We start from the raw sequence: 17,390 nt of genomic DNA, 5'->3' as shown, positions 1-17,390 counted from the left end.
CGTGTTCACCATCCTCAGTTATAGTGTAGTAAAGGATGGATGCAATACCATTTTAATCTTTCACCGTCCCATCTCAACTGCTTGCCTTCACCAACCACCCCTCGTGTGGGAGGCTCAGCAGATGACAATGCATAACTCCTTTGGTTGAGATAGTTCCCAAAGGTGTCCTGTGTCTGTATGCATCCTGTTCAGCAACGGGTTGGCACTGACTAAGGACTCAGAACTAGACTTTGAACTGGAAAAGCCTGCTACATATTTGTCAGTGTCTGGGGGTGGCGTTCATTCTTTATAAAAGCTGCAGGGGGTTGCAACACTGTGGTGAAGTATATCAGCGTAGTGTGTGGGTGAACCGCCTAATATTCCATACCTCGTTCAGAGACACTTGTCTAGTCGACAATTGTATTGTAGTGCAGGTGCAGAGTTCTCCCTTTTTGTTATTTCGACAGCTTCATCTCATTGGTTTATCCGATTATTTGATTATATATTATGTATGATTCAAGAGCCCCCGGTATTTATTCCTGTGAGTGATGACAATGGTTTGCTCCAGTCCTCGGAAAATAGTACACGGTTGAAGCAAGCAAAATAAATAAACCCCACTATCGTTTCACTTCAGGCTGAATATTGACTTATTTGGTATGATTTATTATCTACACACATTCTATTAAAACGTCTGACGAAACAATAGGCCCCCTAAGGCAGCCAACCTGCGTCTGCTAATGGACAAGGTGGGCTTCATGTCTGCTCTCGTAGCTTAAACGCCGTCCCCATTCCTGAGCTGGCTTAAAGCTCCTTAGCCCTGCCCTTAAGACCTGGCTGTGGGGAAACTGCTGTATCAGATGGGATTAGTAGATGACTGTAGAAAACCTTGTTGTCACCTTCCCTATTTTTCTTCAGCGCTCCTCTGAATGGATCGCACAGGTTCTATGACCGAACCGCGGCACTGTACAGCGGCTTCAAGCCAACAGGGTTGTTGAGTGCATGTCAGCTTCACAGCTCTTGCTTGGCTGCCATATTGTTTGTATGGTGCCTAAATATGTGAGTCTTATGGGAGCTTTAGTGAAGCCCAGACCAGCGGCATGTCGATGTTAGAAACGACATAAGAGGGATGTCGGAGCTGTTTTGAATCTGTCCAGAGGACAGGTTTGTAGGAATCGGTTTTATGTAAAATGTAAGGAAAGGGTTACATCTTTGCATCTATTTTCCTGCTGTGTAAGGTCTGCATGGTTGTTTGTCATTGGCCTTCTCACATAAAACACATCTTTGCATTTTTCCTGCTTCCTTCAATGGTGTGTGTGTGTGTGTGTGTGTGTGTGTGTGTGTGTGTGTGTGTGTGTGTGTGTGTGTGTGTGTGTGTGTGTGTGTGTGTGTGTGTGTGTGTGTGTGTGTGTGTGTGTGTGTGTGTGTGTGTTGTGATCTCACAGTGAAAAAACACAACACAGCATTCCAATAACTACCATGGAATGTGCCACTCTTCTCTTTTAAACTGCCGCTAATATTCCCGAAGGGGGACAAGGGCATGGCCCATTTGTCTTGTAAAACTGGTTTTCAAGCCTTGTTCTGGGCTGCTGTCTCGGAAGTCAGGTGAGCTGCTTCCCACTTGTGTTCATTTGCGTTCCAAACCGGAAAGACCAGTCCGGGCTGACTGTTCGCTGCGCGTTTCCCGAGGACAGTTGGTTCGACATATATGAGGACAGAAGCAAATTACGTTGCTGCTATAGATCTTAAAGGTCCCATGACTTGCACCAGGTGTGAGTGTGATTAGCCGTTACAAGCCGTTAGAACGGATGAGCAACCTTTTGCTACGGTCCACTGGGTAGGCTGGTAGACTGATCTATCCAGCACACATTTAGGTGGACACGCCCACTTGTGATGTCATAAGGGGCAGATTTTCAAAACGGCTTGTAACGGCTAATCACACTCACACCTGGTGGCATGTCATGGGACCTTTAATAAGATGTACAGCTAGCTAAAATGTTCCCCGAAAGGCTAGCATGCTTGGTCTGGGTCTGGTGCACTTCACAGCACTAGTTGTGTGTTTCCTCTGCTGGAGTGGAGAAGGGAGGGTTTTGTAAATAGGGAGGACTGACATGCCAAGACGCATGGCTGACCACATATCTGCTAACGGTCACACAAGCAGGACAAATACGTTAACACGGCCCCGACTAATGACTCACCCTCCCTAGACTTGTGTGCTAAAGTATTACTAGACCATAAGCTTCTGACCATGGTTCTGTAACCTAGACATTCTGGGGATATCAGGATTCAGGACTTATTTATGAAATAGATGTAGGGCGTGTTCATTTGTTGTACTCCAAATAAGTTTGGAGTCACTAACCTTACAGCTTTAAGCACCAGTGATGTATGAGGTAGCTCGCTTTAGTTGAGCGTTACGTTCAATGTTGTCAAGCAAAAGTCGCTTTCAAAACGATAAAGGAACGTTCAGTTAAATTGCCATCCGTGAAACCAAAAATGATTTGCAAATATTGTGAAATATTGAATATGTGACCCAAACAATTAATTTGCATTTTGAAGTTTTTCAATTTAAAGACGGCCAAGGTTTCATTTTTGATCCAGTGTGGCCTGGCCAGCATCGACATGTCAGCCGACTGGACAACAGGAAAGACCAGAGCAGTGTCAGCACAGCAGTGAGGTTGTGTTGCGTGACGATATGCTAACCACTCACTCTTAACAGGTCAGGACGGGTTTCAGAAGAGGAGAGACGGTGCATTCCTCTTCTATGAAGCGGCCGCGTGGTCGTCGCTGAATTGTTGTCAACTTCGTTTCTTGCTTTTTTCACTTTCGCAAAGCTGGGACAGTATTTGGCTTTTTTTCATCCAGTAAAAGCTATCATAAACAAAGTGGAAAATCCCCCCCTTGTCGGTGATTGGTTGGAATACTATTTATTTAGGTTTTGAGTGGTCGGTACTAGTACCATTTGTTTTTGTGTGCAATCTCGGAGCATAGGCTGCCCTACAGTGACGGCCGGCTCATGTGGTGGGGCAGCTAACGGACCGTGAGGATAGATCAGATGAATGTGATCATTTATGTTTCGGCCTAGCATCGCTGATACGACCTTTCAGGCGTCTCCCTCCACTCAGTGAAGGCGTCGAGTGGCGCCTGTGTGGTCCCTCATGATGCGCCTGTTTGTTTACCTTTTTCTCCCCCTTGATTGCTTTGTGCGGGTGTTGATCTCTTCCATTGATTCAGAGCGGACCGTGTTGTCTCAGCGTCTCTTGGGGGACGGATCGACCGGCTCTGCAGAAACTCAATCATAAAGCGGTTATCAGCACGCCTCCAGAGCAAGCGGTTGGATTGTGAAAGCTTTCTTTCTGTCGCCTTTATCATCAGGATAAGCGAGGCAGAGCTTTCTGTTAAGTGGCCTTGGTTCTATGTCCATTGTGCTGCGTTATATTTAAACAACTTCCTGCTAATGTCAGTATTGCCATCCAGTGTTTGCCAAACAAACAAAGTTGGCCTTTTGTTTTAAAGGTCCAATACTGGCACTATGATTGTCAGATTTTTGGTCATTGGCCGAGTCATCTAAATGGATCGCTCTAGCAATGAATCATCTGGATACATAACAGAGCAAAGGAAATGTGATCAAACTGAAGAATACTGCAAAACTCTTTTTCTCTTGAAAAAATCTTGACACACTAAACCTGACCCACTGTGTATGTGATCTCACACACACACACACACACACACACACACACACACACACACACACACACTCTCTCTCTCTCTCTCTCTCTCTCTCTCTCTCTCTCTCTCTCTCTCTCTCTCTCTCTCTCTCTCTCTCTCTCTCTCTCTCTCTCTCTCTCTCTCTCTCTCTCTCTCTCTCTCTCTCTCTCTCTCTCTCTCTCTCTCTTCGTCTGTCCCCTTCTTTCTCTCTCTCCCTTCCTGAGAGGCCTTTCTGTTCAGAAGGGCCTTACACTCTAAGACCTTTTTTTAACAAATGTATGCTTTCTTCTCTAGCTGCAGGAGGTGAAATGTTGGCCACCATTTTTTTCTCCTTTTCCCTCTCTCCCTCCCTCCCTCCCTCCCTTCCTCCCTCCCTGCATTCTTTAAGAACAGTGGAGACAGGCTTGTACATGTTGTGGAGAAAGATATTTGACTGAACAAATGGGGAATGATAGGGGAACTCCTGAAAAAGGAGTCAAAGTTAAGATTTGAAAGAACAAAGTAAAATTTAAAACGAATAAATATGTGTGATGATTTGATTGTTGTTGATTGGGGACTAGAACTCTTGTGTCACACCACGCTCGAGTCTCCTATGTTTTTTCGCTCTGGCCATTATGCTTTCTCACCACCCTGTGCCATGAGTCGGTCAGATTCATTTCTACTTTCTTTAGTCCGCCTGTGCTTTCTTCGAAATCATTTTTCTTTTCCTTATCTCATTCAGTGCACATTATTTTGTTGCGAAAGTAGAGGGCAAAAAAATAATGGTGAACCGCGGTGCATGGCCACCAATTATACCGACGCGTCCCACAACATCGCATCTTCTTAAAGGCTGTACCGACGTGTTCCGATAAGGATGGGAATTAGAAGGGCAGAAGCTGCTTTAGTAACACTTTCTTTAATCTATACACTATAAATGGCTTTTATTAGACCCATTTTCAGTCCTGGGTTTCCTGTCCTGTGTGGACAGGATAAGAAATGTGGTCGAGGATTGTTTGAGAGCCATTGTTCAGGTTGCGGCAATCAGTAAAGTACGTTACCAAAAATAAGTTTCCTTGGTTCAATTCATTAGCCTCTCCCTGGGGTATAATGGACGCCCCTTGAGGACTATAATTTTAGGACTTCCTGTGTATTTTGGGGTGCCATAGTGAGTAGAGCTCCTGTTTCGGGGCGTATGACCTTCTCTTCTTATTATCCGGTTGCCACACACTTCAAAGGTCAGAGAACTCTTCTTATACAAAATCGTCAAGAGACATGCGTCACACTTGACGTCACAAAGCCATCAGAACCAACAACATCCTGCAGCCATACAGCATCACACATCAGCAGAACTTCAAACCCTGCGTTGGACTAAAACTATGGGTTCCACGTGCAGTGTTTCCCCCAGGAACACTACACAGGGCGGGGGGTCTTCCTTGAGGGTTTATTTATCTTTACTTTTTGTACCTGATGGAAGTATGTTTCCTTTCCCTATGAGAGTTTTGCACATTGTTGATGCATAATAATAAAAAAAAAGATTAAAAAAAAAAAAGTGCATATACATATTATACTTATTTTTAAATTGGTAGTCAAGGCGGGGCCCTATTGTTGTTAAGGCGGCAATGCTGCCTTACCCATATAGTGCTGGGGTAAACACTGACGTGGGTTTGTCTGCATTGAGCACACAATGCTTTTCATACTGGTTCATCTTCACCTTGAGATACTCCCTATGACAAGTTAAGGAGTTGAACAGATGGGTCCCAAAGGGCTTCACGCCACTCGCTCAACAGTGTGTTCAGCACTCTGGGTCTCGGCTGTAAACCTTCCTCTGATCTCACTTCAGTAGTAGAGACGGCTGCATCTGTAGACTCCGTCTTTGAAATGCCGACAGTATCCCAGGTCACCGGGACCATCTGATGAATGGCATGGGTTTAGGATGGGGTAGCTGTGAATATGGGTGATTTTACACTTTTTAAAGTAACTGTTACATCCAAACTATGCTTCAACAGTTGGCTAGAAAATTTCACAATAGTTTCAATTCTGACGCACTTGCAAAATCAAAAATGGATTTGCCCCATCTTGCAAGCCTCTTGTGCCTCTCAAGGGGAAAGAGAAGCAGATGATCTAATCCGATCGTTAAAAACGTTGTTTATTATGTAGTTTAATAACAGGCCCCAATGCTCAAGCTCGGGATCAGAGGTCCATCAACTCAAGGGAATGTTTGGTGCATTTCAATGTAATCTCGAGTAATACTTTTGCACACAAACTGGTGAAAGCCTGAAGTGGCCTGGATACGAAAGGGTGGGGAAATGGTGAGGGTTCGCTACACTCACAATCAATGCCAAGTCTATGAGGGGTAAACCTACACCCCTCATACCTAATACCTCACACAGACATTGATTTCCCAAAACGAAATTTAGCTTTGTCAATGTTATAAAACATGTATGAAATGTACATCAGAATATGACTCAAATGAGGCTTGTATCATATTCTGCAATCGGATCCTGGATCCGATTGCAGAATATGAAACAAGTCTCATTTGTATCATATTCTGATGTACATTTAATTGTTCAGAAATAAAAGGTTCATTGTACTCATGCATGTTGAGTAAAAACTCCGGAGGCTCAGGCCTCAGGTTCAGCCCAATCGGAGGCTCGAGCCTTCGAGGTATCGATGTCTGATGGCGTGCCTCCATACCCATTGGGCTGCCCTCCCGATCGGGACCAGGACATTTGAGACTCCATTGCACTCGTGTCGTTCATGTGTGGCGTCCATCAGACTACTGAATACGCACTTCCTTGTTCTCCTGTGCCGTGGCGACCCACAGCTGATCATTACTGCTACTCTAACTCATTCTCTCTACTCTTCAAATTCCGTGAGATGTTTTTACTACAAACAGTGTTTTGACACGAAGCATGTCTGTTTTTGGTATTTGCTGACTGAAGCAACACACCTTGGTTGCATGTTTGGCTTAGGAAGGCATTTAACCCGAAGTAGTCCCGCATCAACACTATCAACCAGGACGTGGCTGCTGCTTTTATGGAAGGGTTTTTGGTGTTTGTGGAAGAGTTTCGGTTCTGCGGTTTGGTTGTCAGTTGGAACTTGGGAGTGTAGTCACCGGCTACAGCCCGAATGTGTGTTGACAAGAACACACCCAGGGACACACACTGTTCTCTGGGTCCTCCCTGTGGAAACACACACACACACACACACACACACACACACACACACACACACACACACACACACACACACACACACACACACACACACACACACACACACACACACACACACACACACACACACACACACACACACACACTCTTAGCCATCTGCCCGTATATTTCTAGTATCTTTTCCTGCATTGTCGCCCAACCTTAATGTCCTTAATTGACCTTAATTGCAACATTGTTTTTTCCCTATTGCCTTAATGAAAACACACAGATCCTTGTTTGCATAGAATCATATTTGGTTGTATGGTAATGGCCTTGAATGCGCAATGCACTGGGAAATAGGTTGTGCTGTGAGAAATCGTGTCCGGTGTTGAAGCCCAATTACATTGGCTTTCCCATGGCCAGTATCTGTATTGTGGCTGGCGAGAATATACTCCAGATTTCAACAAACCGGTCGGCTGAACTTCTCTACAACTCTCTGATACGGTATCAAAGGGGAGAGCTAATCTTTACTGTGCATAATAATATCACATTTTATTTAATGGTGCCTTTCATGGCACTCAAGGTCACCATCCATCATATAAGATCAGTGATAAAACATAAAATAGAAGCACCAGTAATAAACATCAGTACAATCACCAGTAAGACAGTAAGCAACAGAGCATATCTCTGCAATGCCAATTAGCGATTAATAGTTTAATATAAGAAACCCTTGCAACCCTAGCTTTATTTATCTATCTATATCACAACATAGATTGTGAATTGTGTTACAATTCTCTGACTTGATCCAACTAATCCATTGAAAATGCACTTAATGGCAACCATACAACTCTCCACTGACAAACAAAACTAGACTGGTTACTATATGCCAGTTCGATCCCCGGCATAAACGCAATGGGTATTTGAGTGAAGACCAAAAGCATTGCTGGATAAAGGGACTATCAAATAAATATGGTAGGTCAATTGAATATTAGGGATTTCCATAAAGCACTGTATTTATATGCAAGGTGGCTGAACAGCACAAACAGATTGAGATTAGTGGGCTGTAAACCCACGGGAGAATGTGTAGAGTGGTACTCTATAGAAGCGCTACTGCGATGCCACAGAAAACCTATATCTCCTCTTGGGATCTTAATTCTCTTCAGTTTGGTTGGATCTGATCTAAAGCCGCTGGATTAAGATACAGATGCATGATAACCCGTCCAATGTGAAAAGATTAGCTAAGTGTTTATGCAGAACGCCGGATATTTACACCACAGTGAATAGCTTGTCCATACATCCTTCAACAGATTCCAGGGCCATAATACCTTCACGCTACAAGTACTGCTACCCCACTGTTGCATCACCAGAACCCTTCTGATTGGCTGACCGACTTGTCGGTTAGCAGTTAAAGGCCCTTATCTGGCAAGCGACACTATATAATCAGAAACTGAAACCTTAATGGCTTACTGTGTGTTGCTTTCTTTGATTGTAGGGTTGCTCGCGCTACCTTTATAACCTGCTACATTTAAGTTATACTCCCCCCAGGCCAAGATTATCTTTCAAGTCACCTGCTACAAAGCTAATTGTGTGCTTACATAACATGTGATATTATTCATGCAGATGTGGTACCTGTGAGTCATCTCTGGTCATGCTCCTCGTTGGGCAGAGAAATTGGAGGTTGCCACGACAAAGAAGGAGTTTCTCTGAGGCACCAGGGCGCAAGAGTATAGCTCCACTGCCAGCTGTATACACACACACACACACACACACACACACACACACACACACACACACACACACACACACACACACACACACACACACACACACACACACACACACACACACACACACAGCTTTAATGTTAGGCGCCACAGCTGTAGCTGGTGTGTGTGTTTGTGAAAGCTAGGCAGCAGAGAGGAACATCCCAGCTGTCCGATGCAGTACATCAGACAGACTTGTGTGTTGAAATAAGAACAGTTTGCTTAATTGCTTTGATACAGCTCTGACATACTTACCATTTAGCGGTTTAATTCATTCCTGCTAATGGAACATATTGCATGACTGAAAATGACTGCCGGGTTATTGCCTACGATGCATCATGTCCCCAAGATGTGTTTTTAACCGAGTACTTCACAAGCATGTCTAAGTCTTAGCAAACCAAGGATTGCATGTGGAGGGACAATGGGTAAGTCAATTCCTTTCTAGCCTGGTGGCCCCATTGAACACAGGAAACCCGATCTGGGCCTTTTCTTTCCTCGTCAAGCCGCACGCTGGGTAGGAAGGAGAACACCCTGCTACTAGTGACTCAGTTCTACACTGTGAAGCCGTCTTCTGGCTACCGTGTCACATTAAAGTATAAACATCGTCATATTTCAACGTTTTATTATTGTCAGACATTATAGCTCTCTTAATGCGTCCATGCATAGCATACCAACTAGTAGAGATTGTCCTTTATTCGATTAAATTTACTTTAAATAATTCAACTTCTCAAGCATACAAAACGACACTGGGTAAACTGTGAGATGTTATGCTATACAACCCCTTGAAAGTGAACAGGGGGACTGACGTTTATTTACACGGGGTCACACCATCAGCGCGCCCACACAAAATGCCAGCAACACTTTAAACATGACATGAAGAATATTACATTGAAATATATGTCAAGCTTATGACTAAGTATCCAACATCACTCATTGAGAGACGTGTTTGAATTTCAGACAGTTTAAGCCCCCGTTTAAATCTATTTCAGTCGGGAGCAATTTGTCAAAGAATACAATAATGAGAGACTGGAGCAGTACCGTTGTGTTTGGCGGCACGCCTCTGTTTCGGGACATAGCCCTGCCTGGCCCCATCAGCCATGTCCACAGTTGGCAGGAGAGGCAGTGAGAACCCCCCCCCCCCCTAGGGTGATGGAACAGCCCCGGAGGCCGCCTGGTGCCATACAGGCCTTTACATCATCCAGCAATGATCTGGGAAGAACCAATTGAGGGTGAACAGGGGTGACGGCGGTCGACCGGTGACTTGGGCCATAAGCACGCAGTTTCATGTGTTATGCTTCGAGTGTGATTTGCTTTGAGAGTCAGCTGCGCCAACCTCTCGTTGGCAATCGGTCGCTGTACGTATTGAGGCTAATTGGCTGATGTGTGTGTTGAATGACGAGGTTATAATCAATCAGCTGAGTCAACAGCTGACTTCAGTCGACTCCGTGGCCCGCCTGGACGCACACGACGCTCGATTGAACTGCCGTGTGTGTTCATTGTGTCAATCTGTCCTGATCTTCATGAAGTCCTCCAGAGGACATGCTTACTGAAGTGTATTCACAGACGTTTCTCCCATCATTATCTCCTCCCCTCACTTAACATAGCAGGGATCTTGTAATGACCGAGGGGTGGTGTATAATGACTGAAAGGCGGGGGCCACATTTGAAAGATGTCTAGTTTTTGGTGACATGGATTTATGCGTTGTTGTTTTGGGTGTATATATTTGGGTTATGATACGGTGACTCCTACCTTCCTGACTCGTATCACGGTGATTGTGTCAGAGCAGACTGAATCAGAAGACCTCTGGTAAGGCTGTTCTCCTGGGAGACGGGTATTGTTATGTCTTGACTTGCTGTGGCGTATGTCTGTAATTCATCTTGACTTGCTGTGGCGTGGGACTGAAAAGAACATAAGAACAAATTTAGTGAGAAAATGTTGTCTGTTTAAGACCTGCTACTTGTGTGTGTCGGCTTGAAGCTCAAGTTCACTATGATGCGACAAATGTCGGAAAACATGATCACAAGCATATTTCAATAGTTGGATGTGTTCAGTTGACTATTACTGAAGAGATTTGAGATTTGAACTCCGGTGTTCCACCTCCTCCCACAGTAAAACCTCTCTTCTTGTTTCGTGGCTCTGGCGGCACCTCCTGGAGGAGGTCAGCGGTGCACCCACGTCCACGTTAGAATCGGCCCACTGGCTGACCCACACAAACTTTAACTGCACCGTGGTGTGTCCTCAGGAAGGGATTTTGGTGCATAGAAACGTCACGAGTTAAAGTCCCCCCCCCCCCCCCCCCCTGTTATTCAAAACTGGCATCGTTTTTAGATGACTCAATCCACCATATCCGATCTTGCTCATCGTCAGCTTTCAAAATACGTTCCCTTGGTGAATTGTAACTTTCCAAATCTATGCCGTTTCATATCCGCCTTGATCGCCGCAGGGTCGACGTGTTGGCACATTTGGCCGTGGCTGCTAACTATGCTGATCGTATTCTGAGTGTGTTGCTTCCTAAGGAGTGCCGGCGTCATGTGGCAAGGCGCAGGTCTGTCTGTCTGCATTAAAGCTGAACCAAGCCCAACCCTACAGACTCTCATGTCCCGAGACTTTGTTGGGTGGGTGGCGGTGGAGGTGGTTGGGGGTGGGTCGAAGGAACACCTTGGTGCATTGCATTCTGGGTACATGAGGTGAAGAAACGTTGGGGTTTCTTTTGCAGTGAAGTTTCCCGCATACCGTGTCTCTTACTCTTGCTTTCCTCTTCCTCTCTTTCCTCTTGATTTCTCCCACGATGTGGGTGTGTGTTGTTTAAACATGTACAGGTTCTTAATGAAGTACGCAGGGCCATTTGCTAACTAGTTTTGTGTGTGTGTGTGTGTGTGTGTGTGTGTGTGTGTGTGTGTGCGCGTGCGTGCGCGTGCGTGTGGCACCACTGCCCTGAAGTCCTCCAGGTGTCTGTGTGTATTTGCATGAACGTTTTTTTGTACGTTTACTATGCGGTAGAGCTCGTTCCTCACAGGAATGCAGGAAGAACGGGGGGGGTGGCTATACAGAAGGTCTCTCTCTCGCTCTCGCTCACGCTCTCGCTCTCTCTCGTGTGTGAGGGCGCCCTCTATCTATTGGACACCTGCCATCCAAGGTGCAGTGGCTGCCTCATTTCCAACACATCTGTGCAACCCCAAAAAGTATCCCAAAATAAAGGTGGAAGACCGTGTGGTGGTGGACGGGACACTGACGCAGTGTCCCGTCCTCTCCTCTCGCTCTCCTCGGGACGGTTAGACTGTGTGTTGAAGGGCAGCCTAGCCAGCATGCACAGCTGCAGTTGGAAGAGCCAGATCCCCGGTTTCATAGTGTGACCATGTTTAAACGTAGAGCGTAGGAACACGTCCACACATCCTCCAGATTTCGGGTTATTGCTTCCCTCACGTGCCAGTGTTCTGAGTGTGACTCAGGCTTAGTTTGCTCTTGCGGCACTTTCGCTCCACCGCACCCTCCTCAAAATAAATGCCTTCTTTCTTTTTCTGCTTCCATTCTCTCTTCTCTTTGTTTCTCTGGCTGTGTCCTCCTCGCTAGTTTTTTTTCTTCCGCCTTTGTCCGCCCTCGCTCTGTTCTTTCTCTTCCTTCCTTTCCTTTCTCGTTTTTATTCTCTCTCTCTCCCTCTAACCCTCTCGCCCTCTCTCTCACCCTCTCTCGCTCTCTCACCCTCTCGCCCTCTCTCTCTCGCTCTCACCCTCTCTCTCTCACCCTCTCTCTCTCACCCGCTCTCTCTCTATCTCTCTCTCGCTCTCTCACCCGCTCTCTCACCCTCTCTCTCTCTCTGTCTCTATCTCTCTCTCTCTCCCTCTCTCTCTGTCTCTCCCTCTCCCTCTCTCTGTCTCTGTCTCTGTCTCTCCCCCTCCCCCTCCCCTCCACTCCGTTCCCTGCCTCCGCAGGGCGGTCGTTTAGACTCAAAGTGTTGTGCTGCAGTGATTCAGCCGGAGTAACGATACACACGATACCGTCACCTCCTCGCCCATCCTTACCGGCCCAGCCCCTCGTCACTCTGTTGTCCTCGGGTAGCTCTGGACCGGCACCGTACCATGACACGCCGCCTCCATATGATCAGCAGCCGCAGGGCGGAAGCGGGGGGGGGGGGGGTGGATGACCACTCACTGTTAGTTTCCTGCACCACCGTTGGTATGGCAACAGTGTAAGGCGGTTGGTGTGTGTGTGTGTGGGGCGCGGGGGGGGGGGGGGGGGTGTAAGCAACTGCCTTCCTGCTTCCTGTCGGCTCTGCACACGTTGAAACTGCGCCCTTCTGTTCGAACTTTAATTAGTACAAAAGACGCCTACGGGATACCACACACGCTAACACAAAATAGCACTCTGAGCGCTCCCGATGGCGCCATCCGTATATCAGATGATTAGGCTTAATGAGGTGGGAGGGGTCCAGCTTTATGTTGCAGCGGCGTGACCGCCACACGGACGACCGTCTGACGGGCAGGCTGTTCTGCCACGGCCCCCAGATGTCTCACACACTCCTCCTGCCAACGCTATACCTCACGCATTGCAAATGAGGCCAATCTGGCAACCCAGCCTTCCTCAAATGAGGCCAATCTGGCAACCCAGCCTTCCTCACCGTGTCCGCATTAAATAACTTAATTTTGGTGCCGTCCCTCATATTAGTTCAATGCGGTTATGTTACACACACGCGGCAACATTGTTAATTCATAGTGCGTCGTTGATTAACTTTGGTTGATGATTTATCCTTCATGATTATAGGTTGTAGTATTACTAGTACAAGTCGTAGGCTATATATAGTTGATAGCTGTGTCAACAACACCCGTGCTGTTGTTAATGTCCCTGTGGCAAAGAGAGATAGTTGACCTCGAGCCAATAGGAAAGCAGTACACCCTGGTCCTTTTCTGTCAGGTGTCGCGGTTAGCCTGCTAGGATCAACCGTATGCATGGACTCCCCTCTTTGTGAGGCACAAGCACTTACAATCAGACCACGGCCTCCCGACCACACTGAGGTAGCTCTGAGGATCTATCCAGTGCGCGGGCACGTGTTTGTGTGACCGTGCGTGAGTGCGTGCATGCGTTAAGCAGTAGCACTTGAGACGCCATGATCCACGTCAGTGGAGGCCTGTACTTACGCCCCTAACCCAGGGAGCAGCAGCAGTAGTAGAAGAAGAGAGGGATCCTGTTCACGTGCTGGTGGTTTTGACACCACCCAGGGTACTGCCATTGTGATGGTTTGAAGTACCCTTACCTGGTGCTTCACCAAACCACACACACAGACGGTGGTCTGGTTTGGGGGACAACAGACGGTGTCACCACAGACTGTTGGAGCTCTGATTGGTTCCCACATGCGTGTGCTCAGAGCCTCAGAAACCGCTGCTCTGAAGTGGCTTCTTGTTTTCAGAAACCTGCTGGCATCCTATTAGGTTCAGTTCATTGAGTTGGTACCTGTTCACATCAGTAACTCGTAAGACTGTTTAGCTTGTCCCTCTCTAATCCTCACTGGATCCCTCTAGCTAAGTCTCAGCCTCTCTGTGTTATCTCCAGACTGATGTCTTTCCCTCTACTGTTTTCCAAGCTGATCAGTTGATATGTAAATGATTTAAATGAATTAAACGTCGTGACCCAGTCCTGACGTCACACTGACTCACTCTGCAGTGTATCAGGGAGAATTTAACAAAGGAGAGTAAAAGTCTTTGTCAGAAATGGTTCTAACACTTGATTTTAAAGACCAACCCGTACTGAACCTGTACCGTTTTAGTTTATATGTTTACCGGAGTAAAACAACATTTAGGTAATATTGTTTTATCCCATATGGGAAACTCGGAATCCACCAACTCAATTGTATTGATTTCCATGGAAAAACTCTGCAATAACTTGGGCTGCAAGAGTCTGCAGTAGCAGTCACAGTATGGGCCATACCGCTGGGGGCCTGCTGTTGAGTACCGAAAACAAAAATATAGTGTTTTCAAGTGTTGCCAAGATTCTTGGCGTTGAATCTTTCCCAGATTTAAACCCCACCTTCTTACATTTTGTATCGCAGTCGTTCATGCTGCAACGACAAACTGGGAACAACGTTCACAGCCCTAAATTCTACCCTCCACCGCCCGCGTTGTCGACGCTGTTCTTACGTGTGTGTCTCCTACCGGCGCCAGACGCCCTCGTGTTGAAGTCGCGTTACGTAACGCCTCCCGCTGTACAGGACTCCGTGTCCGTTGCGAGCTTTCACTTCCTCCTCGCTCTCTTCTCTTCACTCGCTTGACCCCTCGTCTTCCTATCTGATGCCGCGGTGTCTAAAGAAACGGTTGAAACGCGCTGCTTTAGTGATGTGTTTGACTTCAGGTTCCCACCAATGCCAGCGTTTTCAGTTCCGGGTATCTGAATCTTTGTGGTTCTCTTTTTTTTTTGCGCTTCAATAAAGTATGCAGATGGCAGGTGGAAGAGATTGAGTCAGCTGGTTCGTCCTTCAAACCAGGGGTTGTCTAACATCCTTCTGTTTCTGTGAAATTGCTTGCAACGTAGAAAAAAGATGACAGATTGTTGGATTTTTGTCTTTATTCAGCATCTGGATTCACCGGGCTGGAGATGGAGTCAATTATTAAATAAATTCCTATCCCTGCAGTATTTGGTATGTTTTGTTTGGGTTGGCAATATTTTTTTGTCCATGTGTTTTGTGTGCGTTTGCTGTGTGGTGTGTTTTACATTGAGCTCATGGTTCTGTGCCCGAGTTGATCATCCACTGTCCAGGAAGTTTGTTATTTGTTTCGTGTTCCCCCCTGGTTACATAACCATGTTGAATCCACTTTGAGCCGAGTTAATATAGGCTGGGGCCCCAGGAGCAGTTTGAAAAATAACTTAACTTAACTTATTTCATCTTAAAGGTGCGATAAGTAGGATTTAACAGTTATTATCCGAGTGTAATCAGTGAGAAATGGCATAGCCATCCCTCCGGTTTTGGTCATGGAAGTCCTCCGTGAGTCCTACGAGCCAATTGGACAGCTCCCGGCTCATTTTTGACCAATCAGAGCCTCTCTTCCCCATCTTCTCCATCGCTTCTTCCCTAGCCAACGGTGTTACAGCTACAGTGGGGGAGACGGGTCACAAACGAGGTCAAAGGGCATAATGTAGGCGGTGAGACCCTCCCATTGCTAACACATCCCCCCCCGTCCCCTCTCTCTCCTCCATCAGACAAGCTCCTCCCACCAGGCTCGGCCGGACTCCCCCGTCTACTCCAACCTCCGGGACCTGAAGATCACCCAGGGCCAGCTGCCCGAGCTGCCCTCCGGCTTCCCGCTGCACACGCTGGGCGACTGGGACACCTACCGCGACCACAGCGGCCGCCACTTCTACTACAACCGCTCCACCCAGGAGAGGACCTGGAAACCCCCCCGGGCCCGCGACGCCCCCGAGAGCACCGGGGCCGACGGCCAGGGCACGGGCGACGGCCACACCGAGGTACGGGCGATTCCCCCCCAGCTGAGGGTTAGTGTTTGGGGATTCTGTCCTAGTCTGGTTGGCGAGGAAGGCAGTGAGGTGTGATGGATGGGGGATGTCCAAAGAGCCCTCTTGATTATTACAAACAAGTTTTAAAAGTGTCAAAGGACACTTTGAACGAACTGACAGAAGGTGATTTATTAATCATCATATCAGTTTACCTGGATCCGCCTGATGCACCATGGCGGTTGGTCATTTTTAAAACTTTATCAATCAAAATCAAAGGACACTATATTATACACCTGGGAAGGGGTTCGACCCTTTTATCCTACATCAACACTCAGCCTTACAACCTGCCTAAAAGTCCTACCCTTTAAATCACAGCATCACTCTTTGACTACACCTCCTGCTTAGAATGATGACACGCGACAACACACTGCCATCTACTGACCAAATGGATGAACTGCCCTCTGTGTAGTGGATAGTGATCTATTAGGCCCTCTTTAGTGAGCTTTTCTGTCTCTGGTTCGGTTCTGGGATTAGACCTCTGTTTCTCTGTCACTCTCGGGGGGGGAAATATAATCAAGTTTTCGTCTCCTTTATCTACATCTGTTGTACACGATGTCCTGTTTCTGTCTCTCTCCCTCGCTCTCTCTCTTTCTCTCATTCTTTCTCTTTGGCTCTCTCACTCACTCACTCACTCACTCACTCACTCACTCACTCACTCACTCACTCACTCACTCACTCACTCACTCACTCACTCACTCACTCACTCACTCACTCACTCATTCTTTCTCTCTCTCATTCTTTCTCTCTCTCTCATTCTTTCTCTCTCTCTCATTCTTTCTCTCTCTCTCATTCTTTCTCTCTCTCATTCTCCCTCTCCCTCTCCCTCTCTCTCTCTCTCTCTCTCTCTCTCTCTCTCTCTCCCTCTCCCTCTCTCTCTCCCCCTCTCTCTCTCTCTCTCTCTCCCTCTCTCCCCCTCTCTCTCTCCCCCCCTCCCTCTCTCTCTCTCTCTCTCGTAGCCCACGCCCCTCTCTCTCTCGCCGTCCTTCCTGCCCATGCTCTGTCTCTCCGTCGGCCGCCTGCCGCCGCCGTCCTCCGAGGACGCCAGCCTCAGCGCCTACTCTAGCCAATCAGACAGCCTGTACGGCTCGCCGGCCTGTGGTTGGTCGGAGGAGATGGACGCGCAGGGCCAGACGCTGTATGTCAGCGACTATAACAACGAGAAGGTACCCCCCCCCTGCTCCCCCTCCCCCCCCCCCAGGGCTGGGCCATTCGGCCTTGAATAATATCTCTGGATTTTTCAAACCAAACCTGATTAACGATTTTAAGCGATTACTTTGCATAAGCGAGAAATATGTATATTTTTTAAGTTTGG

The 17,390-nt window shown here is 47.1% G+C and overlaps 1 protein-coding gene across 1 annotated transcript in view; it reads left to right on the top strand.

Moving 5' to 3' along the window:
* The window catches only part of LOC130387832 (rho GTPase-activating protein 12-like), a 37,381-nt gene that overhangs the window by 8,591 nt on the left and 11,400 nt on the right, over positions 1 to 17,390 (top strand). Inside the window, 2 exon segments of the mRNA XM_056597121.1 lie at positions 15,764 to 16,030; positions 17,035 to 17,241. Coding sequence (XP_056453096.1) covers positions 15,764 to 16,030; positions 17,035 to 17,241 — 474 coding nt within the window.

Source organism: Gadus chalcogrammus, chromosome 8 (assembly GCF_026213295.1).
Source record: "Gadus chalcogrammus isolate NIFS_2021 chromosome 8, NIFS_Gcha_1.0, whole genome shotgun sequence".
Taxonomy (NCBI): domain Eukaryota; kingdom Metazoa; phylum Chordata; class Actinopteri; order Gadiformes; family Gadidae; genus Gadus; species Gadus chalcogrammus.
This window is presented reverse-complemented; position numbering and strand designations above follow the sequence as displayed.